Source organism: Hyposmocoma kahamanoa, unplaced genomic scaffold, assembly GCF_003589595.1.
Source record: "Hyposmocoma kahamanoa isolate Upper Pololo Valley unplaced genomic scaffold, ASM358959v1 80, whole genome shotgun sequence".
NCBI lineage: Eukaryota > Metazoa > Arthropoda > Insecta > Lepidoptera > Cosmopterigidae > Hyposmocoma > Hyposmocoma kahamanoa.
In genome coordinates this window covers 5,951,729-5,978,756 of record NW_020654051.1, presented here as the reverse complement: position 1 = coordinate 5,978,756, position 27,028 = coordinate 5,951,729, and the positions used below count along the sequence as shown (strand labels likewise).

Genomic DNA, 27,028 nt, shown 5'->3' with positions numbered 1-27,028 from the left:
GTGCAACAGGAAAGTAGGAAGGTCACCCGCAGCGGATATCCGTCAGATATAATTTTATTAGTCACTTATTGTTTTCGCTAGCAGTGTTCTATTTTGAAATGTATATTCTGTGAATTGTTGCTTATATTTATTTGTATTCTTAATCAAAATTGATACACTGCCTTCTCTTCTTGATGTACTGTCCCATAGATTTTATTAGCTCTTAAGCGGCTTTTGTAAGTGAACTTAAATAAATTATTATATTATTATTACTGTTACAGTAAAGATCTCGGCTGCTAAATTCGTTAAAATTATGAAGTCTAGTACTATCACGTATACTCTAGCCAAATTCGATGTAGAATGTTTAATAACAAAACGTTGCTAGGCAACCAATGATAACATTGGAAAAGAACATTTTTTTCAATGCTCATTAAAGCTTCCTCTGCCCCCACGGCCTGCTCTCGTAATTGGAATTTAAATAGGTAAGTAGGTAATTGGGTTACGTAGAAATAATACTTACTTAGCCAATTGTTGTAAATGATAATAATAATATGAATTCACTACATATTATATCATCCAGCATCTATTTCCGATTCTGAACTTGAATTACCACTAGAACTCGAATGTTTGCAATCTCTTCCTTCAAATCAAAAAGTCACTAGGGATGACACAGTTTGACAAATAATTAATTACTGGTCATTTTTGTGTCACTTTTAGGTAGTTTTAAAGTTCTGTTGAATAATATTCATTATAAACATGGCTTCAAGATTTAGTATTATCCATAATCTAACTGAATTTCGTAGGAAAATATTAAAATTGTTGTAACTGTGAAAGAGTCTGGGATGAAAACCCTAAAAATGAAATGTTTTTGTTTGTTGACATTTATTCTACATCGAATTTGGCTAGAGTATAGAGCAGATTACGAAATCATTGTATAATGCAACGAAATTCGTTCTTGAAGACACCTTGTTGAAACACATAGCAATAGGAAATTAAAGTGATTTTTCGAATTTAAATCGCGTATATTTGTATTTTTTTTTGTCAAACAAAACAACGGTTCGGGCCCTTTTCGGTCAAATTGAATTTTAAAGCTACAAACTAAGCAAAAAAATTGTTAATGAGATGTCAATCTAGCATCAAAGACGTGCATCAGTTTTAGGTAAACATTGCGTGTTTGTACTCTGCCGGCATTGTGACCAACGCGGCCTAAAGATAATAAATAATTATTCTGTTTAGACCGCACCGGGTTGAAATGCCTAACACTAAAAATAATCCCAAAATAGAACGAAATAATGAAATATTGCGAAAAAACTTATATACATAACCCAAATGAGACCAAAAACAGGAACACAGGCCAATGTAATTTTTCAACAAGTGTTAATTTATTTTTTAATTAACATTGTTGAAAATTTTAGCTGGCGACGAACATGTTAACAACATCGAAAGACTATTTATTGCACTCGCGTTACATCATGCTTGTACAAATATAAAGGAAAATGATATCCACGCATGGTTCATCGGTTCCTCGTTATCAGATCATAAAGAGCTCTACCTATAAATTACAAGGCAATTGACATGTGAAAGTTGTGAACATTATCAGCAAAGATAACAACGAAAGCCACATTACTTATTGACTACACTAGAAAACAAAATTCCATCGTTTTTAAGTAGAAGCAAGAAAGATATAAAGGAAATATACACTAGTAATACGTACACAAAAGTTTAAAATGCAATGTAAAAATATCATTTTGAACTAATATACATTAAATAGGAATACATTGTAACTCGCCATCCTAATATTATGTACGAGACAAAACGCAATTTTACCAAACCATATACAGGTTTCTTTGGGCATAAAATTTATGTTTCTATTGTGAGTTTGACTGTGCTGCTTAAGCAATACTAATTTTTATGTCTCTGTTTATAACTTATAAAATAATAATAGTTAGCCTATATATAGTCCCTCCTCCCACAATGGGAAGGCTAACTTATGGCCTATTCCTCTAGTCCCAGCTGTCCCCGTAGTGTGGACAAGTGGATTTTTTTCCACTCTTCCCTACTACACCATCACTTGTTGGGATAAGTGGAATTTCATTTCCACTTATCCCTATCAATAAAATCGCTTGACGTGTCTGTAAACGAATACATGATATAATTAGATATTTTTGTCGTAACTGTACACTTATGTACCACGTTTTATATTTTCTCACATAAGCGAGTGTATCTTTTTTTTAACTCTTAATTTATTTAGAGACCATGATCGTTGTTGATCATGTCAGCCCCATTAGAAAATCAATACATCAAAACAATACTTATTAGAATTGCGATTATCTGTCATCACATTTTTATCGTGATATATTATCGTCAGACGACTGTCGTTCTAGCTCTTCCCATTGTCACGACAGTCTGTCGTCGTTACGTCAAAAAAGTCGTGAACGACAGTTAATCATGTTGTACTTATACGTGAACAACTTCAATTGAACATACAAGCCACGACACTTTAAACTGCACGAGTAGGTATCTGTTTTCACGACATAATGGGAGCACGCTCTCAAATGTACCAAAACCAACTTGTGCCGTTGTAATTCCGTTCAAACACATTCCAAACGTTGTACATCCTCAGGAATTCCACATACTTCGCAATTTGTATCTCTCGTTCTCTAACCGAACAAGAACACGAAGATTGTCCTGCTGTGTATTTGCAGAAGAAGCAGAAGAAGAAGTAAGCCGTCTACGATGCGAAACTTTCGACATCGAGCAGGTGCTGCAACACGGGGCGCACTTGATGGGCTCAGAAGGACGCGAGTACGAGCTCGACGAGGAAGCCATGGGTCCAGGAGGTGAGGAACTTAACTTGAATAGGCATTATAAGTTCTCACAGATATCGCCTTCGGCAAAAGTGCGGTTTAAACCCAATACAAAGTTATATTAAATATAAAGCAACAAACACATAGAGATTTCGTAAGTTCTGCTAGTTACCTGTTTACTATTAGCTACGTTGAGGCGACAGATGCTTGTTCGAGTCCAGTCGGATCGAAAGAATTTTTCTTTGTGTTTGTTCGATCTTCTTTAGTAGCAGTAGAGCTCCTTGTGAAAGAGTTCGTCCAGAGAAGTACTGCCACCTTAACTACTTCTACTGCCAAACAGTAATGGGAGCATTACTGCGTCCCGGTTTTGAAGGGTAAGGGTGCTGGTGAAGGTATAGGCACATAAGACTTGTCAACTTATATCTCAGGGAGATAGGCGCAATGGCAGTGCCCCTCAGATCTTTGCGTTTTAAAGCTCTGAGTGATACTGTAACTGATATGGACAGGCATGTCGCTTACCGCCAGGCCCACAACTTGTTCGTCCCGTCACTGGGTATCATAAAAAAAATCTTTGCATCAATAATAATAAGTAACAAACTAGTGGAGTATTTTCACAAAAAAATAAATGAATATCATGATAGTAAAACATGATATTCATTAAAAATAAAATATTCAATAGATAAAACTCGGACCATCATCGTTTAATATTAGGTGGAGATTGCAGCTAACCGTGCAACTATTTTTCATACAAAAGAAAATAGATACAGTTACAACGTGTACATTTTTTTGTCTCTTTTTTATAATTTATCCGTGTTTTTTAATTATGTTGTATTTTGTGTTGTAATGGCTATATTGTCCATACGTTTGAGGGCTATCAACCACTTGTGAGACTGGCGCCTGTGGTAGGTTTCGGGAAAATATGCATATATTATATTATTTTAGAATTTATCTCAGTATAATCTAGATAATATAAAAAAACATAAAATCTAAATAATCTATTACTAAAATAACCTAATTTATTACATATAATAAATAACCTAATATCATACAAACTCGAGAAATACCTCTAACATACTACTGAAATAAGATTTTAAGATGTTAAGGTTATTTCACGAGTTTGTATGATTGTGCTTTTTAATGTTATGCATATTTATTAGGTTATTGCAGGAGTATATTAGGTTATGTTAGTAGTATCTATGTGAGGTTATTTCAGTAGTATATTAGGGTTACTTCAGGAGTTTATTTAGTGTGCATATTAATATTATATATATTAGTAGGCGTATTCCTTTGCATCGCCAGAATTGCATAATACTACTTACAATGAAACTTATCTATATCTTTGCCATGATGTCATAATGAGCACATTTTTAAGTGACCTTAGTGCGATTACGCGATCGATATCAAAAGATACCTAAATGATGACTATGTTTTCGAATTCTTTGCAGATATTAAAGAGCGGTTGGCCAAGCAACGGCAGCAGCTAAACGCCAGACTAGGTCTCGACGTAGCGTCGAAATTGGGCATGGACTTAACATCCATGTACACCAATGAAGACCTTTGCCCCGTCAAGGTTCAGATCAAGACTGAGGCTCCCAGAGTAAGTTACTGTTTTTGTAGTAACGCAAGATGGACAATATTTTATCGGTGATAACATGTTATTTCTCGCAACTTCTCATTCCCTATATAAACTTAATACAATACATCAATACGCCAACCCGTCAGGCTGGCGTCTGGTAAACAGAGATCATGAACCATAACCTCGAACTACTCGCTATGCTCCTGACAAACTTTTCTTTCACTATTACTATTATTATTAGGGCGGCTTCATTCAGGCGACCATTATATGATCTATTGTGATCACCAATGATTACAGTTCGAAAGGACTTTCCTGACTCCGACAGTTTTTATGTCCTCTGGGTGTAATCTGTGCCTACCCAGTACGGAACTTCGTACGCCCATTAGAGGCCATCACTCCTTTTTCTCTCTGCCCAATATTTGACATGTACTTGTTCACAGTGCCCTGTTAAGGTTCTAGTCAGCATTCTGATGCCATTCCCGACCAGTGGCAGAGCTTCTCTACAGTGTTTGGAATTGTAGGCAGCTATCACGACTTTTGATTGCTGAAGACCCTTAGTCTGCAGTCACACATCTCGGTAGACGTGTGTGCTTTCGTTCAGCAGAGTGAGCTTTGCCAGGCTGTGTGCTATCCTTGTAAAAAGCTGAGGATCAATGAAGGATTCGCTACCACTAGCCTCCTCCGCTGCCTCATTAAACTCGTTGTCAGTGACCAGGTGGGTTCCAACCCAACGCAGGACCACATTATTCCCCCGAGAGTATTCAGTATAGTTACAGACAGTTCTCTACAATCCTCGAAGTTTGAGTGACTGAGGTTAGTGCATGTAGAGCGGCTTGACTATCTGAGTTTATGTAAATATATTTGTTAACGTAGCCTTTCTTCAGGTTCAGATCCGCACAAGCAATAATGGTGTATATTTTCTTCCACTCGGTCGGTTTGTTCTTGATAGTTTACCTGGCCTTTTTTAGGACATCCCCAGTCTGCTCGAAATATTTATGTCGAGATCTACCTCTCCCCAAGATTCTATAAATTTATGCCATCAATCTACTAAAATTTTCTGTCCTAATAACTACATCATCTTGTACACCACAACTTATAACAAAAACAAATGATTAATCAATAAAATATAAAGAGCAAAACAGGAAAACTTTTGGTCGTGATACAATACACATATTCTTTGTTACACACGAAAAGACATTTTACAAAACAATAAAGTTACAATAGGTTAGTATAAATGTAGCAATAACCTTTTGCTAGAATGTTATCTCGGATGTTACATTATGTTATGTCAGGGTTCAAAGTTTACAACTGAACATTGTTTTACTGATGAAAAACTATCGATAATTTGACTCGATGTCGTTGTCGATATTGACCTTGTAAACTAGTTACCTAGTATCGCTACTATCGATATCACATATTGAGATATCGTTAGAGAAGCTGCCATCGATTTCAAAGATTGGTTAACTTGTAACGCTTCATTCTTGTCGATAACATCATCGCTAGTATCAATAGTTACTGTTATTTATTATTGATATTAACTACTAGGTGGAATGTCGATTCCCCGCCAAACCGCAACAGTTTTTCTTATTTTTATTGTTTCCAGTTTGCAGAACTACAAACACGGAAATATTCTTCACATGTGCGCGGTCAAATTTTTACATTTGAATATTTGTCTAATAGACACACACTATGACCTGTGACCTTAAGCGCCCAGTTATACGACGCAGAAGTTTTCGCGGCAGTCGCGCGGTGAACGCCCGTTACAACGCTTTCACGTACATTACTGGCAAATTTGAATTCTGTTTACTAGGCAACAACATTTAAATTCCTCGGAACAATACATGCGCGCTGTCGGCCGCCGCGCAGGCCTAAGACAAGTCAACCTCCCCCGCGCGCCCGGGACGCTCAATTAAGTTAAAACGTAAAAGCGAAATAAAAAATAAATAAATAAAAACAATAGAGCGTATTTTGCTATGACAGATGCACGCGGTCACTGCGCGGCGGCCACGCGGACTCTGCGCGGCAGCGTGAGCGCGATGAACGTGCCCTGAAAGTCACGTTATGTTAAACACTTAAAGATTACTTTTTAAGGTCAAGGGAAAAGATTCGTTCATTTTTTGTAAAGGTAGCAGGTTGTCGATAGTAGGATTTGATTTACTAATAGTTCGTAATACATGGTAATACAGATTATCAATGTATGAATTAAAAAAATATCAATAATATTAATTATAATATTTATTCAATCCATGATATCCACACTATTGATAGTTTTCGTACACTAGAATGCTTGCGCTCAGTAGCAAAAATTGTACTCTGACATAATATATGGTCCAGATAATTTTCTACCCGAGTATGTTAAAGGTACCTACCATTACTAAAACCATACAGTTTTGAAAAAGCGCTAGATTAATGATTTCCAAAGTGGTCTACATCGACACCCGGGGCTCCATGCCAACCAAAAACGGGTCCATGTCAGCGAAAAGAAAAATAGGTAAAAAATAGGCATGAGACGTTAATAGAGGTCAGAGGTGATTAAAATTTTGACTTTTCATAAACAGAATAATACACATTGCACATATAGTTCCTATGTACGTACATAACATGTAATACTTTCTTATAAAAGATATGTAAATTGCTTAAGAATGAAATATTTCACAATAAACAAGATATTCGGATAGGTTTAGTGTTTATAAATAGATTACCATATAAAAATTTGTATGTATAAAACTTTACTTGTATTTTTTTGTAGTTAGACATATCAAAGTTAGGAGGACGCTAGTTGATATATTTGTTAAAAAATCCATAATTGAAAGGCAGAGGCTATGCCAAACAGAAATAAATGTCACGTGTTTAGGAACAGGTTGAAAACGAACTCCTTTCTTCCTTAGAGACCTGTCCAGGAGCTAGTCCCTATTGCATCAAAACAGCTCAGCTCGCGAGAGATGAACCTCGCGAAACGCAAGGCGCGTCACGCCGCGTTATGCAAGCAGAAGTCCAGGGACTGCAGCGAAGATGGATCCTCAGCGCCACCCACACCCCCTGCAGAACCTGATCGAAAGAAGATCAAACTAGAACCCACTGAGGAGTTTCAGTGTAAGTTCGTACTGCTGACAAATTCGAAGTGCTTTTTTGTGATACAGAAATACAGCTAGCAACAAAATGATTCAGGTGTGCACTCTCGTCTTTATGAATTTAAAGTGCGCTTTTGATTGAAACTGAATCAAGTGCACTTTCAATGTTTCATTGTATTAATTAGTAAGGTTCCACTGTTTAACCGACTTAAAAAAGGAGGAGGTTCTCAATTCGATTGTATGTTTTTATTTGTATGGGATGAACTTAGGGACACAGTATCGAATCAAAATTATCAATACTGTACTCATGAGTAGTATCGCATAAAACGTATCGTACTCGTACGTATCGATACCTTGAGGTATTGATACTTTTGTCTTGCAGATTTTCCTTACTTAAAGGCAGAAAATAAAAACATGAATTTGTCTTTTTTTATTGATTTATGATTTTTAATTGAAACAAATAATAAAATAATTGATTAATTCAATCAATTGATCAATTCAATCAATCGTCATTTCACATAATTTGTGTTGCTTAAATTTCCAATTTCCCACTCCCTGGACAGTCACTTAAAAACAAAAATCTATTTGGTGATTTGTGTTGCTTAAATTTCCAATTTCCCACTCCCTGTACAATCACTTAAAAACAAAAATCTATTTGGTGTCGGTCTGTTTCTCGTTTTTGATACTGTATCGCCTGCTTTTGAGAACAAACGTTCTGAAGAAGGGACAAATTTCTTTTAAAGAGGCAAATGGTGACATACAATACACAGTGAAGTAATTTGCGATAAAGGCTGCCGTTTAAAATAAATCGCTAGGTAGCTTACGTTATGATATGTCCTAAATAGGAATTGTTCGAAACGATACGATACTTTTCAAAAAGTATCGAGTATAAAAGTATCGGTATCGGAAAAAAAAGTACTCGATACCAAAAAGTATCGATACATTTGTCCCTACCTTAACTTTTAAGGTCCCTATGCTTGCACAGGTTATAATGCTCTTCCCGGATCACTATAATCAAAATTATTAGAAAGATATGGGATAGTCCGACGAGCCGTTCGCGACCTAACTTGTTAGTGTGAACGTTTACCGATATTCGTGTGTAATTGAAAAATTAACTCTTAAATAGGGATGTAAATATGTGTCCGTTTTTTTTTATAATAATAAGTATATAGACATGTTAATTTTTCGACGTCCATTTTGAAAATTAGCTGTTTGTATTCTACATACAGTCGCGTACGCAATCTCTATCAAGACTAGTAGCTATGGCTGCGGTCGCTCGCGACTCGTCGCTTAGTGGAAAATAGTTCTTCTGACTACACAAACCGCTATTGCCGTCTCTTTCTAAGTTTTGATTTCTGAATGCCAGTGACTGTTTTTTCTACGAATTTAAATTTTGTTTTATCATTTTACCTTTAATTTCTATCAGTTTTTTAATGCGTTGCATTTTCTATACTTGAGTAATATTGTTGTAAATTTAATTACTAAACATCCCTCGTGAAGGCGAGATTCAGTATGATATATGTTAATATGATTCTGTTTTTCTATTTATGCTTCCACACAGTGACATCAAACTCGAAAGGTGTGTATGTTTTTAGAAACTCGTCCACAAACAAATCTCTTTACAAGGTCTGTTTCAATGTAGGTCAATTTGAAAGAATAACAAATACGTATATATAAAATAACAAACAAATAATATTAAATTGATTTTGAAAAAAGGTATAGGCCTACTGTATTGACAAGCCTAAGCAAGTCAAGCTACCTGAGATTTTTTTTACTACAGTTAAGGTAATAAATGATGTGCCAGACAACATTACCTATATATAGCCAGATGCCATAGCATAACCGCCTCCGTGACCGAACGGTTACCATACTGGTCTGTCACGCAGAAGTTCGATTCCCAGGTCCGGAGAAATATTTGTATGGACAATATTCATTTCTCTATGTGAGCGTCCATAGCACCCGCGACATAGGGTTTCCCTGGTGCGGGGGCTACCTATTATATTTTTGTAAATTTGTTGTTTTGTAAAAAATCATCAAGAGATACTTGTTCATGATGTTAGTAATATAGTCCTGCGAGATTGTTATTTTACAAATAACAAATAATAAAAAAATACTTTCAGATATTTACTAAAATATAGTGCGTCACCTACAGTAGTGTTAATAACAGCCTTTATGCATGAAATTTGCAGTCGAAACATCAGCACCAGTACCAGACTGCTCAGGTGCATGGGGTGAGTCCCATCGTTGGCCGTTAGATGGCTGGTGCACAGCGTTGCAAGCGCAGATGTTCGGTGCGGCATGGGAGGCGAGACACGGTGCTGCTAGCGCATTGAGAGAATTGCTACGAGCCAAGATAGCTGCCTCTGCTGGGTTACATGCTAGCATGACCGATCAACAGGTGAGTGTTCGCCAGGTTAAACTTCAAAGATTACCTAACACTTTTATACTATCGTGCAACTCCTCACTAAGTGTCGTATTTAATGTTTTTGTCGCAACTGTATAACATTTTTATGTACATGAATATAAACTTCTGCAATTGAGCTGCTGTATATGACGTCGTCCGTTCTTACTGAGCTTTTAAAATGAAATTAGTACTGTCTAGCATTCTATCTGAGAGAAGAAACTCTCTTTGTAAACATAACAGCAAACTCAGCCATACGCGCTAACAAAAACATTTCTGATGCGTCTAGGCTTACCAGATGGCCATAATTAGATTTTGCTGTCCCGGATTCCAAACGCTTAGAAGTTGTTTTTACAAACTTACTAGAGTCCTTTTCATCAAAGAAGTCCCCCAGACGCACCTCTGTACGTATTTTAAAATGACGTGAAAATTTATTTTCCCTTTAAAAATACAACGACTAAAAACATTATCAAGGCCTTTTACATTATTAACACCTATTTATGTTCATATATATATTGCTACGGTCCGTCTCCCTTACCCTAGTAGAATTGTCCCGGAAATAAGTCAGTATCTGGCAACCCTAGATGCACCACAGTACCTAGCAATTTAAATTCTTGTTTGTATATTAATGTAATTCATGGTAAAACATGATGAGACTGAAACAAGCTACAGTTAAAGGTGCAAAGTTTTAATCCGAAAATAAATGTATTTTCGGATCAGAACAAGTTTTCTAGAACAATGGTTCTAGAAAACTTGTCTATTGTTTATGAAATTTTGTGAAGACTTCAGAACCCGCGATGTTTCAATACATGCTGTTGAGAGATATAATAGCGTCTGTTTTATTTAAAAAGAATAAAATAAAAATTTATTTACCATAACTTAGAATTAACAATTGCATTATTTGAACTATGATCCCCACACTAGTCTACGCCAGGGGGTCTACTCTCGATCTCCGTCCGACATCCGTCCGAAACAATTACTGCCAAATAAGCAATACTTGACCAAATGAAAAGACGCGTGATGCGAATGAAGTTTCATACTGGATACTTGTCTTTTAATTTTGTCGAATATTACTTATTTGATAGTAATTGTCTCGGACGGATGTCGGACGGAGATCGAGAGTAGCCCCCCCGTTCCGTGGGAAGCTAAGCCAGTACGAATAATCGAATAACAATGCGGCTTATAGCAACAAGAATTTAGTTAAAAGAGAGTAAAATACAAATAAATGATAATAATGATAATAATGATAAACAATATAAATGATAAATAAATATATAAATAATAAATAAATGATTTCATATTCAAAATGTGTTAATAGATGAATTGTGATATTATTAGATGGAAGATGCACATCAAGAATGGCTGGAGGATATGGCACTTCGATTGCTCTGTGTCCTTGCCCTTGATCGGTTTGGAGATTTTGTATCCGATCAGGTGAGTCGCCCATACTTTACTACTTTACTTTCTATGGCACAACTCTTGATTGTTGTCTATGTTTAGTAGCAATACCTCTCGCTGACGGTGTAAGAAACATCATGATGAATTCTGCGCGTCGAAGAAGGTTCACAAGCCTTGCGCGCTTTTGATAATGATAGAGATGAAGTTACAGTCAAGTCGTAAAAATTAAATTTAAGTGAATTGAAATTGAACATTTCAATGGTTTTCTAGAATAGTGACCTATATAAAAAGGATCTATATAATCAGGAAGATGGTTTAAAAAAAAGTGTCTGCCGCGCAATATTGACATATCGTCGCTTAGCAAACAACACCGCTTAAGTAATTTAAGGTAATTTTTATAGGAGCGGAGCAAAACCTGCACATATTACTGTATAAAAGATTTTGGCCGTGCCACTATGTTGACTATGTTAACCAATATAAAATATTTTAAGCCATTTTTAAACAATAAAAATCTCTGTGTCCCACTCCCATTTATTTAACAAATCACAGTAATAACACACATCAAAAGTGTCTAGAGATCAAACACGTTTTTAAATATTTTTTTAACACTTTTTGTTCATTTTTATAATTTGAATTTGAAAATGGAACTGATAAAAAAATATCCATTGGTGTTAATAAAAATTCATTAAAAACCCTGATTTTCAGTAGTTAACAAAAATGTGCTTGATCCCTAGACACATTTGATGAGTGTATTTTGGCCTAGGCCACTATTCTTGAAAGCAGCAGTTTGATGATTGATCTATATTCTCCCAGGTAGTGGCTCCAGTGCGCGAAACGTGCGCCCAGACGTTGGGAGTTGCATTGGCACAGATGAGAGCGGAGCGCGTGCGCAAAGTGGCCGACTTATTATCGGCGCTAGCGAAGCAACCGCAGTGGGAGGCACGCCACGGAGCCTTACTGGGGTTCAAGTACCTGCTTGCTGCTAGACAGGTTGGTGGAATTGTCATTGCACTATACATTGTATCTTTTCCTTTTTTTTTATAATATCAAATGACGGGACAAACAAGTCGTGCCCGTGATGGTATGCTACACGCCTGTCCATAACAGTTGCAGTGCCACTCAGAGCTTTAAATCGCAAAGATCTGAGGGGCACTGCCACTGCGCCCATCACCCTGAGACGTAAGTTGACAAGTCCCATATGCCTGTAATTTCACCAGCACTCTTACCTTTCAAAACCGGAACGCAGTAATGCTAAACATTACTGCTTGGCGGCAGAAATAGGTAAGGTGGCAGTACTTCCCTAGACGAACTCTTTCGCAAGGAGCTCTACTTCTATTAATTTCCTTTTTCGAGTGGATCGCATACCGGTTTTCATGATATCGCCATCTCTGAGGTCCTGGGTTCGATACCCAATGTAGAAAACTAACTGTTCCATATTGTTTCGGGTCTGGGAATTTGTGTTACCGTTGTTGTTTCTTTCCAATTTCCATAATACAAGTGATTTAGTTACTTTGGGATCTGAACAACGTATGTGATGTTGTTCTTGTCTAATAAATATGATGATAATGAAAATGAATATGTTACCACTTGGTTGTGTGATGAGTTCCTGATAGCTTATAACAGGTAGCACCAATTTGAATATGTTATTGAGGTACTAATACATACATACAGTAATACATTAGTGCTGTGACCTAATGATCTAATCACTAATTAAATAATAATTAATAATTGCCATGTCGATAAATTACACAAAAACAATGAGTTTTAAAAACATTTTAAATAATTAACGTAATAATGACACAAAATAATATTTGTCACCCCCTTAAATCTTTATTATTTCAATAAACATATATTATTATTTGCTAATGTAATATTCTTATATAATGTAATGTTCTTTTCGACTATACGGTGAAACGGCTCACTCGGCCTTAATAATTTTAAAGGCAAAAGAAAAAGGCGGAACAACTTGTTGACAAGTTGTTCCGCCTTTTTCAGTACACATGTCCAGTACTTTTTTCGTGCTTAACGATGAATAACGCAGGTCCCAATTGCATTCAACGCGCGGGCCTACTGTAGTTAGCATTTTTTAACCGACTTCAAAAACAGGAGGAGGTTCTCAATTCGATTGAATATTTTTCGTATGTATGTTATGCGATAACAGCATTTGTGAACCGATTTTGAAGAGGTTTATTTTTTTGTTGGAAAGAGGGTTACCTTAGTAGTGATCCCATTTAAATTTGACGAAAATATTCCACTTCTAAGGGTGGCAAACTAGGGGATGAATGACTTTTGAGGTCGGTTTTTTTAGTACTCTGTACTAAGATTATAGTAGTTAGAATAGCATTCGTAGATGTCGTCGAAACAATGAAACCTTGCTTTAATTGACAGGAAGTAGCGTGCGAAAGTGGAGCACTAGAACACCTGATCAACGGCCTAGCTGATTGCGCGGAAGATGTGTCGGCGGTGGCGGCCGGCGCACTGGCACCCGCCGCCGCCGCGCTTGCTGAAGCGCGCCCGCAGACGCTGCCGCACGTCGTCGCTAGGTTGTGGCAGTTGCTACACGAACAAGACGATTTGGCTGCACCAGCTAATTCATACATGGCCTTGTTAGCCTCCCTTATGGCGCTGCCACAGGCTGCTAAGCTTTTGCAGTAAGTTATAGTGCTTATAATAATAATATGTAATTTTATTTTCATCACATTTGTTCGTAAATAATATGATTGCTAACTTGACTATAATGCCCCAAATTCGGGCCTTTTTTTCCCCATTACAGCCAAGGTCGGTGGGGAGTTTTTTTAAATTTGTAGCACGACATACTTCCTTACATAGGTCAGGTTCAAGTTCAAGTAAGGAGGTTATTTAAGTTCGAAATTAAAACTTATAATTATATTATATCTTACATTCGCTTAAAATGGCAATATTTTAAAAAAAGGAATCATTAGCTCGCTTGAGTAATACCAGTGAATAATCCTATATTTACTTACTTATTTTGAATATATCGATTATTATTTATATTATGTATTTAGTTTAAATTTAAATTCAAAGCTATACATACATATTGAAATAAAAATAACATTTTATTAAAGTAGGTTCATATTTCACTTAATAATAATTTGTACAATTATATACACATTAGCTTTCTCTCTAAAACACACACATTCATTGACAGTTTTAATAACGAAATTCTTTTTAGTGCCGATATCCCATTGAGTATATTACTTGAAATAGAAACGAAATAAGGGCCATCCATCCTTGGCAACTCATCAGCCAAAAGGGTCTTATATCACTTTTAAATATCAACTCTCGTTTGCACTGAATTCACAAATTAGAAAGCTGAAATAGTACAGTGCCAAAACTTGACCTGTGTGTACGACTCTGTATATTGCAAAAAAATTCTGTATTTATTGTAATAAAGGTAATACCTCTAACTATGGGGGGCTGTTGCTTTCGGTGGTGTGGGAAAAACAGCGAAATGTGTAATTAGAAAAGAAACGGAATCACATTGCAGCAGTTATTAAATATGTAATTTTTCAATTTTCGTCCATGATAGCAAAGCTCAAGTTAAACTGGTCGATTTGAAGCGAAACAATTGACCAATCGGGGCGCAGTTGTCACCGTAATGATTTGGCAAAATAGTTTTCAAACAAATTAAGTGACATTTCGCCTCTGTTTCTGATTATATATTCGATGCGATACCCCAACGAGTTCAATTATGCTATATCCCTGTTTCTGTAATGTGTAACAAATCCTTTTCTTAATTTCAAAGATAAATATAATGAGATAAATATAAGATATAATTCTTTTAACTGGCAAGAAAATTACTGTTAAGACATCTATTTATTTGTTACAGCCCCATCGATCTTTCAAATGTACTTCCTCGTCTATGGCCGTACCTCGATCATTCCACAAGCTCCGTTCGGAAAGCGACTCTACAAACATTGCGAACACTAACACGCCCTCTGGTGACCAGTGTTAAAGTCAATGGTGAAACAAACGGGTCTAGTGATGCTAATAACAGTGAAGTGAAAAGTAATGAAGCTAAAAATAATGAAGTGAAAAGTGATATTAAGGGCAGTGAAAATGGTGAAATGGACAGATACTTAAATTGGACACCCGAGTTGCTGCAGGAAGCTATGGGACATGTTTATCAGCGAGTACTGTTTGAACATGTCCACGACATTCAGGAGATTGCTATACAGGTTCGTCTTTTTTATTTCACAATATTGGCATTGTAACATTGAACCACAATATCATTATTGATACAAAGATCGAACAAACAAGAAAAATACTTTAGATCCAACATAGATATAATTTAGTGACGGGACGAACAAGTCATGTGCCTGATGGCAAGCTATACGCCTGTCCATAACAGTTGCAGTGCCACTCAAAGTTTTAAATCGTTACATGAGGGGCACTACCACTGGGAAATAAGTTGACAAGTCCCATGTGCCTGTAATTTCACCAGCACCCTTACCGGAACGCAGTAATGCTGATATTACTGCTTGGCGGCAGAAATAGGTAAGGTGGCAGTACTTCTCTGGACTAACTCTTTCACAAGGAGCTCTACCGCTATTAAAATTATTTATTATAATTATAAACAAAATGATTGAAACAAATTCACTTGCATCGCATTTTGCTTGTTTTCACCTTCAAATGTGTGGTAACATTATTCTGCTGTATTGGTTACATATAACAACATGTGATTATTATATTCAGATGTTTTTTAGGTTAGTCAGACTCGATTTGTAATATTTACCAATGACGGACAGCTCAATTCATATATATCATTAATCGTTTCGTAGGTGTGGGAGAACTTTTTAAAGCACGCTCCACTATCGACAATACTGGTTTCGGCTTGTCCGCTGCTGGCCACGTGGCTATGTCTCGCCATGCAGCCTGCGAGGCTCTACGTCGATCCGGTTTTGTTGGTGCACCCACCACCTAAGGTAAATATAACCATTTATTAATTATCAAGTAATCCGGTTTTTGTTATTTTAAATTTTGGTTTTTCTTAAGCTCGTATTAATAAATCCATCTAAAGTAAGTGCAAATCAAGTTTGCAAAGCATATACTGAGCTCAGAATCCTCGCTACACATTTGTGACCATAGATATAGTGTTGCGTATTTAGTTACTATTTATGTGTAAGACTTTTCATTTGTATGTTTTTGTGTGTGTGTGAAATTGAATTTAAGTAGTGTTGCAACGAATTGTATACTAATATTCGTCTAGGAACGTGTCCGAATAGCCGAATATTGGGCCAAATTATTCGGCCTAATTAAGGCCATCTAGTGGCTATTAGATGACTTAAAACCGTGGCTCTTACTTTTGTCTAAGAGATACAAAAAAATCCTTCGCTCACCTTTACGGGTTCCATTAGTGTAGTCAAATGTTTGTTTAGAGATCTCCTCAAACGTTGATCGAAATGTGATATTGTGCTTACAGGAGAAACGGACAAAGACGAATTCCCAATCCGAAGGCGAGTTGCCGGCTGAAGTTCGTCCGAGCCAGAAATGGTACGTGGGGGGCAGCGAGTCCCTGCCCAGTGCAGTGCGGGACAGAAATGTGATGCGCGCACGCTGCTTGGCGGCTGACATATTAGGTAACGGCCTACAAATTATTATTATTATTACCTTAGAATAATAACGCATAGAAACCTAGTCCGCACACGCTAAGTGAGGCAAATTGAAGCGCGCCAAAAGGGCCTACACGAGCGGGCGGGCCTTCAGTGCTCAAGGTCTACTTGCACCGCGAACAGATCAAGAATTTTAGCTAAAAGTGACGAAATGTGCGGTCAATGAGTGTAAAAATACGTCAGATAAACATAAAATAGATACTAACATCACATTCCACAAGGAAGTAACGCGTTTCAACTTGTATTTTTATATAAATATTCACTAAAACCGAAAATTAACCTACTACTAAAACTAGCCTACATGAATTTGATTTTTGCCTCACTTGTGACAGTTCGTTTGATATGAAAATATCATTCTATGCGTTATTATTCTAAGATTATTACTATGTTTTTCTTTTCTCATCCTGTTGGTTGATTTTTACTACAATTACGGACCGAAATCAAATAAATGCAGTATGGGCGTATCTATATTGATGGTGTTTTGTGATGAGAGTCTATTTCGTCTACTATCTTCATGAACTTTCTGTCAATTCGGCATGTATTTAAAATTACAGCTTTTTGTAATCGTAATGTTGAGGGTTTCTTTAAAACCTGGTAATTTGAGGCTGATGAGAAGATGCTTTGGAACATGGAGTATATATTCAGAAATAGATACGAAATAAGGGCCGTACATTCCAGGTCAGTTATAAATATCAACTCTCGTTTGCACTGAAATTATAAATTAGTAAGCTGAAATAGTGCTGTGCCAACCACTGACCTGTGTATACGTCTCCGTATATTCCAAAAATATTCTGTAATTATTGTAATACAGATAATATCTCTAACTATGGCGTGCTGTTCCATTCGGTGGTGTGGGGAAAAACAGCAAAAATTTTCGTCCATTATAGCAAAGCTCAAGTTGACTGGTCCATTGGAAGTGAAACAATTGACGACACCCATCAATTGTTTCGAATTCGGGCTGGCCAATCGGAGCGCAGTTATCACAAAAATGATATGGCAGAATAATTGTCAAACAAATTAAATGACATTTCGTCTCTATTCCTGGTTATATACTCGATGCTTTGGGATAACGCCTGTCGTGGAAAGGTATTTTATTATTTATTTTAGATTTCGGCCTAAAAGATAACTTTGCAATGTTATAGTCGGCTGGGATCAGGGAAAATTCAAGAATCGGTGAAACATGAACGAGTGCCGTATCGAGCAGTACTGCTTTATGTATTTATGCTGGATGCGACACACCACAGAAATCTAACTGCCTCAAGGTTTTTATCAAATCTGGCTGGATTAACGTCTAAGGCTATTAGAGTTAAATTTGGGTTACACACTGTGTTACCGCATTCCAAGATAGACTTGAGACGTAATGTTTTTATTTTCAAATTCATTATATAATTATATAATTAAAATATACGCGATTTAAATCCGGAAAAATAGTTTCATTTCCTACATTATATAATTTGTTTTTTCATCACACTTGCGTGTAAATATTATGATTGCGTGCAGGCTAATTTGACTATAATGCCCGAAATAAAACCCTCGGGTCTTTTTTTTGCTCATTACCGACCTTGGCTGTAATGAGGAATTAAAAAGACCCGAGGTTTTTATTTGGGGCATTATAGTCAAGTTAGCATGTATGCAATCATACTATTTAAGTACAAGTGTAATGAAAAACATTGTATGCTTCACGGGCGGTAATGGAATTACGAAACTCGACCCCGAAAGCCCTCAGTCTTCTAATCGGGTCTTTCTACTTCGGGCTTCTAATAGGGTCTCGTTCGTAATTCCTTATTTTCCGCTCTTAATACACAATATACTATTATAAATTTGTGTAAAACATGTAGTGGAGGTCTTTTTCTTCAAGTGCCTCTCCATTATTGAAGGTCAGCATTATTCAGTTTTCTACATATTTCTTTGTCCAGAGCTAGCCTGAACAATTGTTCCACTGTCTTGATGTCGGTCAACTCCCTAATATTACTTATTATATTATATTATTAGTAGCCATGACATGTTCCTTCTTCCAACCTTCCGCTTCCCAACTACGTTCCTCATCATTATAGTGTACCTTAGATCATATCTGTCATGTCGCAGTACATACCACAAATAGGCAATTTTCCGCTGCTTGACAGTGCGTACCAACTCCACCTTCTTCGCCATACGTTTAAGGACCTCGCCATTCGCGACTTTGTCCGTCTAACTGATGCGGAGCATGCTAGGATAGCACCACATTTCGAACGCTTCAAATTTCTTCCTGAAGTTTCCTTTTATAGTCCATGATTCGCGTCCATAAAGAACGATTGGCCAGATGTAGCACTGCAAGACCCTAGCGGAGTTTAATAGATAGCTGGCGGTAGAGATCTGCTTGTATGTTATTCAGTACTGTAATTAGTATGTGGTTGTAATACAGTATTTATCGAATTCGATTAATTGGGAGTAAGAGATGTAATTAATTATTATTAAAGTTACTTATTTATGATTTCGTTTTTTAAATTGGCTAAGCTTATAGGCATTAGGTACATTTTCGCTTTCATTAAAATAAGTTTTCGTTGACCGTTTTTCATCGAGATTTCTATGCGGTGTAATATTTGTCATTTGTTGCAGGTTATCTATCGTGCTATGTCGTCCAGGCAGCGCCAGGTATAGAGTATAAAGCGGAAGACGAGAGCCCCATAGAGTGCTACGTGAAAGTTATGGTGGTATATATACGAGCTGGCAGCGCTTTGCAGCGACTCGTGGCGAGTTTGGTCGTATCGTCCTGGGCCAGGCATACGAAGACAAAGCGGCTTTATCCGCCGCATATACATCCTAGAGAGGATTCAAAGGTAAATTCTGCAAATTTGAGCTATATGTAATTGATGTAGAGTTTTTTTTTTTCAGAAATAATTTCTACATAATTATAGCTGGAGCCCACAGAACAAGTCAACCAAAAACCTTTTTGTTGCCACGCAGATACCGTGTCCCGTGCATCGCTATAGGACAGTTTAATTATCATAAATGTGTCTGATAAAGCGATCGAAACTAGAGAATTCAAATGGGACAAATTTAGAAAAGACGCAGAATTTCCTTTCTAAAAAATTATCGGGAGTCGAATATAGCTCCTTGAATACCATTCAGAGTACAGACGGGTGTCACCGATGACATAGTGTCTTTATGTCACAAAAATGCCCATCGTATTTCGGTTTGAAAGTAATAATAGAAGATATAACTCGACACTGGTAAGGTAAATGAAACGTCTAACGTGAATTTTAAAATATTACAGGAGAACTATTTAAAGAATTTTTTTAAGAAAACAAAATCATGACTCTAATATTATTTGTTATGTGGAACAGATGAAACTTTCTATTTTTTATTATAAAGTTGATTTATTCAGCTGAATAGATATTATGTAGACGTGCATGCTCCATCGTCGACCTCATCGTCACTTTCCATCAGGTGAGATGCAGGTCAAATGCGCACTTATTTTTTTATGAAAAAAATACTTCAGTAACTTTTGTGGGCATGGACACATCGACGGTGGAAATTTGAAATGTCGTAAGGAATATTTTGTCGTAATGGAAAATGTTCTGTACTACATAGTATCGTTTACGATATTTCAAAATTCAATAGATCGACGTAATTATTACGCTTACCAGTCGATACTGTGGAAATGTGAAATGTTCGAAGAGACATTTTGTCGTAAGGTCATTTTCCCTTACAACAAAATGTCCAAATTTCCACCACCGACATTTATAAAGATTAACTAAGAAAGTTTCAGATCTGTTACTTGTCCTTGAATAATTGACATCGATTTTGTTTTCAGGAAGGAAAAGAAGACATTACAAAACTTGCGCCACCGTTGTTGAGGACAGCGTTGCACAATGCCCTAAATCAGGCTCTGTACTACGACGAAGTTGCACTGACTTGCAACAGGTAACATGTCTACCAGTATTTTTCTAATATTACCATTAGCATAGCTGGTCCAATATGTGTAGGGGACTTTACGCGTTTTCCAAGGGTTGAGAATCTTATTTGACGTGCAAGTTTCATCACGATGTTTTAATTCGCCGTTATTGACGGTCTCTGACGGAGTTTTAAGCAATGTAATATTGCCTTCTAAAAATGCATATAATTACGTAATAAATGTATTTTATTCCTATTAGAGATCAAAATAAAAATTAATAACATTTTTCTAATGAACTTTAAAGAACAGTGTTGTGGCGGGAAAAAATCAAAAAATTAAAATGGCAAAATTGTTAACATGTAATTTACAATGGTTCTGCTTTATCATACGGTTTTAAGTCACCTGACGCGTGTGTCATCTTTCACCTAGTTTAAAGTGGAAAACATAAGACGAAAGACGCATGAGTCCAGCGTAAGTAGCAAAGACACAGCAGAAAGCATGCGCATGCGACTAAATTCGCAAGTACAATAAAATGTACCAGATAACCTTACTAATTACCTGGTTTCAAACTAGGGAATTCCCTGTACTTTTATTTATTTATTTATTTATTATATACTATATTTATTATTTATTTATATATAATACTATGAGTACCAGTGCAATGAAATTAAACCCTGGGCTTAACCCAGAACAATCAGACCAGAACCAATTCAGAAAAGTTCGTTCCCCAAACTGCTCCTACCGGGAATCGAACCCAAAGCCTCTTCAACTGGCGCCCTCAGTATTAACCCACCGAGGTCGTCGTATAAAATAACATCCAAAACCTGTTAACAATTCCAGAATACTCCAGGAAGCTCGTGATCTCCACGCTTTGATGAAGCATTACAAACTCTCCGTAGATGGCGAAGAGTTCAACAACATATTACGCCTGGAGCAGGTCCTACATCTAACCAACGTCACGCAGCCGATGATAGCTGCCATGAAGTCAAAACGGGTCGCTCAAACCCTCGAAGAGAGGCGACGGAGCCTGCAGTCTGCTGTCAATCAGTGTTCTACTGAACAGAACACTCTTAATGTCTCGTAAGTATATTTAAACTTGGGAGCAAATTGTTATGTTTGGTTATCTTTCTGGTATTACAGTTTCTACTAACTTTGAACAATAGTATCATTGTTTACATTGGGACTTAGGCGTTTAACTCGAAATACTTTTCCCCCTCACTATTAGCAAGATTTGGAGTATTTATCTATTTATTATTATCTATTTATTATTATATTATGTTAACAACACATTTTTATCTTATTTGACTACATTGTAAACACAACAATTATAAATGTTGACGACAATCTCAAAACAACATAGAGTTCTAAATAATACATTTCAAATATCCCTTTATTGCGCACATGAACAAATACATAATAAAAAACAAAAGACATGTAAAACAAGCGGTCTTATTGGTATATAGCAATATATATATAATGGTATGTAGTATATAGGCAACCTCCGGGTTGTAGGATAAACTTAAAGATAATATTTGAGGACGCAAATAATGCTGCTAAATACGCATTTAATTGTATATTATAACCACGGCATGAAGAAAAAGTAATAGAATGTAATGTTGTAAGGCACAGGCCTTACAACATTACATTCAATATCGCATATAGTTACGCATTAAATATATCATTATGTAACTTTTTTTCTAATGAACTAAAAGAACCATGACGCCGCTTACGCCTCCAAGAAAACAATAAGCAGAAAGCATGCACATGCGTCCAAATTCACTAGTACAATAAAAATAACATCCATAATCTCGTAACGATTTAAGAATTACATTCAAAAATTTACAACTTAGGATTTAAGGTCATCATAGGTATATTCCACCACTAGGATTCGAGCCGTCCACCTCACAGTTGCGAAGCAACGTTCTTCCATTAGGCTACTATCGCTCGTTACAGTATGATCAATATTTTTGTCTTTCAGGGTTCAAGCAGCATTAGCAGGCGCCTGTGCCAACCTTCATTCCCTCCCCGAAAAACTGAATCCCGTCGTGCGACCCCTCATGGAGAGTATCAAGAAAGAATCATCCGAAGAGCTTCAAGCACACTCTGCAAATACTTTAGCAGCATTGCTGGCTCAGCTGTCGGGGAGGGACCCCAGTCCGAATAACAAAGTCCTTGTTAATTTGAAGGCGTTCCTCAGGTAGGCATCTTGTGCCTCATTCTTTTTGTTGTATTTTATTAAAATATCTGAATAATAATAAAAATCAGACTAGGATTCATTTATTACAACGCCACAACACCAAAATATACAGAAAGAAATAAAAAAGACAAAGCAAAAGTAAAACAAACAATAAAACGAAATAAAAAAAAAACACTAATAATACAAAAATGTATATGAATATAGAATATTTAAACAATTTACTTGATACATACATCGATGGGTCCATAATTTTCAATTTTTCAAGAAGTGAAAATGATCAAATTGTTAGTTTGGCCCTTATACTTATGACCCATCGAAACACCCAACATTTACAATAAATAAAATTTGGTTTATAATGAAACCTGTTCTTGGGTTACGTGTGTCGCAAACTTCAGGACAAGTGAGACTCTTCAATGACGTGATTGATTTGCACTTAATGTGATCCTTTACATTTACTTAATTCGAGTACAATTTATAATAATATGACGACCAAAAGACAATTGTGTGACGAAAATGAACGATCGATATGGTATCGTCAATGACAGATGAGAGAGTATTGCTTCTGAAATGTTTAAAGCCACGGGCCGCGTCACCCGTCACGACACAGTCCTCTCGCCGCCATCAGGTGTCGTTGAAAACACAAATAAAATCGATTACAAGATTTTTATTACGCGGGCAGGTGCGACCCGGACTTCACCCCGCGCATATGTTTAGAGAGCGCGGAGGAGAACGGGGAGTCGGCCAGCGACAGCGGCACCGAGAGCAACGCCAGCGCACACGTTAGCCACGGCCCTGCCTGTAAGTTAAATTTACTTCAATTTCATTGTAAAAAGATATACATACCGCGACAATAGTACCTTATTGCATCATGAGCTTAGTAGCATTTTTATAACGTGCCAGCCAATCTATTGCCCGGTCTGAAACTAGGGTAATTCCCTGGATTATGAGTATCAAAGCAACGGAATTCATTCCGGGACACTATCGGGGACTTCCAGACCATAATCAATTCAGAAAAGTTTTTGTTTCTAAATTGGTCTTCCCGGAAATCGTACCTAATCCACCGTCCACAGTGCAAACCGTTAAGCCACCTAGGCAGTCAGTAATAAACAGCTCCTATATCCGATATTAAATCTTTGTCGTCTCAAGTGTCACTCAGATCAGGAAATGTATATTGAGTCGTTCTGAAGTAATGAGACTATAATAATAGTGTGTAACGCAATCGTACCAATTATTCATATTAATTAATCGTAATTGACTGTCTCAAACTATGAAATCCCTGTACTACTACTACGTTGTAGCAGTCACCAGACGTCAAAGGAATTTTATATATTTATTATTATTATATTTAGACTGCCAGAGTGTTAAAGCAAGCAAAAGTAACGACCATACTCTATAAATCAGCGTAAAGACGTACGTACCAAATAAGTTTCTTAACCAAAATATAACCAGTCATCTACCAACCAATGACTCAATTATTTCTACCTTATACCATGGCGTAGCGGTGAGAACTAACCTAAAACACCCAGAATCAATAAGAAAAAATCCATAGTCAAATTTCTCCCACCGGTAATCGAACCTGGGCCACCGACATCGTCACAAAAAATGTAACAATGGTTAACTAATGATGCACAAGAAGAACTGTCTCGGTGGCCGAACGGTTACCACGCTGGACTGCCACGCAGAGGTCCCGGGTTCGATTCCCGGGCCGGGAGAATTATTTGTATGGCCTTCATTTATTTCTCTCGTGAGTTTGGGTGTAATTTGTGGTCGTCTATGTGTGTGTCCAGGGCATCCGCGATACAGGGTTTCCCTAGTGCGGGGCTTATGAGTGTGTGCGTTATTTATTGAATAAACATTCCCCGCTCTATTATTAAAAGGCTGCTCGTGTGTACTCTTTTTCAAAAAGAGAGAGAAACAAATAGTGCTGCTCTAAAAGTAAGTGGGCTCTAAGTGTCCAGTGGACATGGATGTTGCAGTGGACAAGTACAACGGTATCTTAACACTTCGCGAGCAGCAGCTGGCAGCTGAGCGCGGCGCGCCCCGCCGCGGCCGCCCTCCTTCCACACCGCACCATCTCGCCACTCTCGACGCTCTCTTCGCGCAAGAAGACGAGGTAACCTAAAGCTCGACTCTAAGGGTCGTGCAATCGTGCGTCTGATGGAAAACGACACGCCTGCGCATAACAGTCGCAGTGCCACTCAGAGCTTTAAATCGCAAAGATCTGAGGGGCACTCCCACTGCGCTCGTCACTCTGAGACATAAGTCCCATGTCTCTGTAATTTCATCAGCATCCTACTCCTCGTTGGCAGCTAACCTTATACATACTTGACGATCTTCATTAGAAGAGCCGAGCTTCGTGTCGAATTTTTTTCTCGTTGCAGCCTTCTCAGACTTGCTTAAATTGACCTCCTTCTTACTGTTAATACTTCTTATTACTCTTAAGTTTTCTTTACTTAGTGGTGGATTGTCAGTTTTTATCACATGAACATGAAGAATAGTAACTTAGTATCAAGACGTCGTTCCCTGTATATTTTATTGTGGTGATTGCCTTTCAGTCCCGCAAACTATTGCGCATTCAACGACGCGGCGCGACTCTCGCCTTGACCAGCCTTACGGAGTACTTCGGTGACAAGTTACCGCAGGAGTTACCCAAACTTTGGGAGTTTATCACCCAGCCCTTCGAGAAAGTTATGACTGACAGTGGTGAGTTTCTTAGGAAATGAAACTATTTTTCCGGATTTAAATCGCGTATATTTGTGTTTTCAAACAAAGATGTTTCGGGCCCTTTACAGGTCCCGTGGTCACGGATGTCAATAGTGACCAACGTTTCGGGCCCTTTACAGAAACGTTGGTATGTTTGAAAAACAAAATATACGCGATTTAAATCCGGAAAAATAGTTTTATTTCCTATGTGTAACAATCGCGAAAACCTAAGAATTCGATAAGAACTTTGCTTGTTCACTGACAAAGAATCACTTAAATTTACTCAGAAAAGTAAAATGTTCTTTCTACTTCGAAAAGTGCTCTAAACTTTAATTTGTCGGTAATATTTTTTAAACAAATGGGCCCAAAATTTCTTGTTAACTGCAATTCACTCCGAGACACAACCAATTTATAAAATTGTGTTTCTTAAATTGGTCCTACCGGAAATAAAATCCGGGAATACCCATAGTTATAATAACCTCTGGGCCTAAAAAAATTATTCGTTTTACATATAAGCTCTCTATTCTAAATAGTATAACAGGGTATTTTTTTTTAATTGAGGCAATATCAGGAAATGCGAAACCACAGGATTTTATAATAGGAACCAATAGGTTCTTTTTGTGAGTATTTCGGTTTAGTCAATTTTTAGTCAAGGGAGAGTTGTCCGCAAAATGAGTAATTAACGAATTCTTTGTGCAACTCTGCTTGTTTTCTAGTAAACATTTTATTGCATAGCAAGAAAAAAACGAGACAGCAGAGGTCTGTCAAATTCAATAAAATGTTTTCACCAAAAATACCTAAGGGTTTGATGACAGTGGCCTGTCCCAGTTAAAATAGCGTTACCTAATGAAACGTGTTGCAGAATTAGAAACGATGGAAATAGAGCCGGCCGAAGAGCTGATCTCCCGCCTGCAAGTGTTCGAAGTGGTGTGTCCGCACATCGCGCGGGGCGCGTGGGCGCTGGTGGCGGGCGCGGGGTGTGCGTGCGCCGTGCTCACGCGCAGCGCCTACACCGGCGTGCGGCACATGGCCGCGCGCGCGCTCGCCGCCATGGCGGCACGGGACCCTGTCGCCTTGATGCAGACGGTCATCGACGAGGTATCAGTCACAAACTTTTCTAACGTCTCTAGAAGTTTTAGATCTTACCTTACCTATTTACATCGCTAAGCAGTAATGTGAGCATTACTGCTTTCCGGTTTTGAATGGACTAAAAGTTTGTGAAACTACAGGTACTTGGGACTTGTCAACTTTATGTCTCAGGGCGACGGGGGCAGTGGTATTGCGGCTTAGATCTTTGTGATTCAAAACTTTGAGTGGCACTGCAAGATAGACGTGTCTTAGTACCAGACCCACCAAGTATTCGTCCTGTCACATGGTATTATAAGGAAA

General features: G+C 37.4%; 1 protein-coding gene across 1 annotated transcript in view; it reads left to right on the top strand.

Annotated features, from left to right (window-relative positions):
- LOC113233945 (TATA-binding protein-associated factor 172) overlaps positions 1-27,028 on the top strand; it is a 73,230-nt gene that overhangs the window by 28,915 nt on the left and 17,287 nt on the right. Inside the window, exons 4-22 of the mRNA XM_026469181.1 lie at positions 2,685-2,819; positions 4,232-4,383; positions 7,251-7,455; positions 8,995-9,012; positions 9,623-9,831; positions 11,173-11,268; positions 12,046-12,222; positions 13,621-13,883; positions 15,083-15,431; positions 16,035-16,178; positions 16,676-16,832; positions 19,461-19,681; positions 20,659-20,768; positions 21,580-21,819; positions 22,718-22,936; positions 23,616-23,734; positions 24,913-25,049; positions 25,492-25,639; positions 26,502-26,801. Coding sequence (XP_026324966.1) covers positions 2,685-2,819; positions 4,232-4,383; positions 7,251-7,455; positions 8,995-9,012; positions 9,623-9,831; positions 11,173-11,268; positions 12,046-12,222; positions 13,621-13,883; positions 15,083-15,431; positions 16,035-16,178; positions 16,676-16,832; positions 19,461-19,681; positions 20,659-20,768; positions 21,580-21,819; positions 22,718-22,936; positions 23,616-23,734; positions 24,913-25,049; positions 25,492-25,639; positions 26,502-26,801 — 3,399 coding nt within the window. The remainder of the gene's footprint in view (positions 1-2,684; positions 2,820-4,231; positions 4,384-7,250; positions 7,456-8,994; positions 9,013-9,622; positions 9,832-11,172; positions 11,269-12,045; positions 12,223-13,620; positions 13,884-15,082; positions 15,432-16,034; positions 16,179-16,675; positions 16,833-19,460; positions 19,682-20,658; positions 20,769-21,579; positions 21,820-22,717; positions 22,937-23,615; positions 23,735-24,912; positions 25,050-25,491; positions 25,640-26,501; positions 26,802-27,028) is intronic.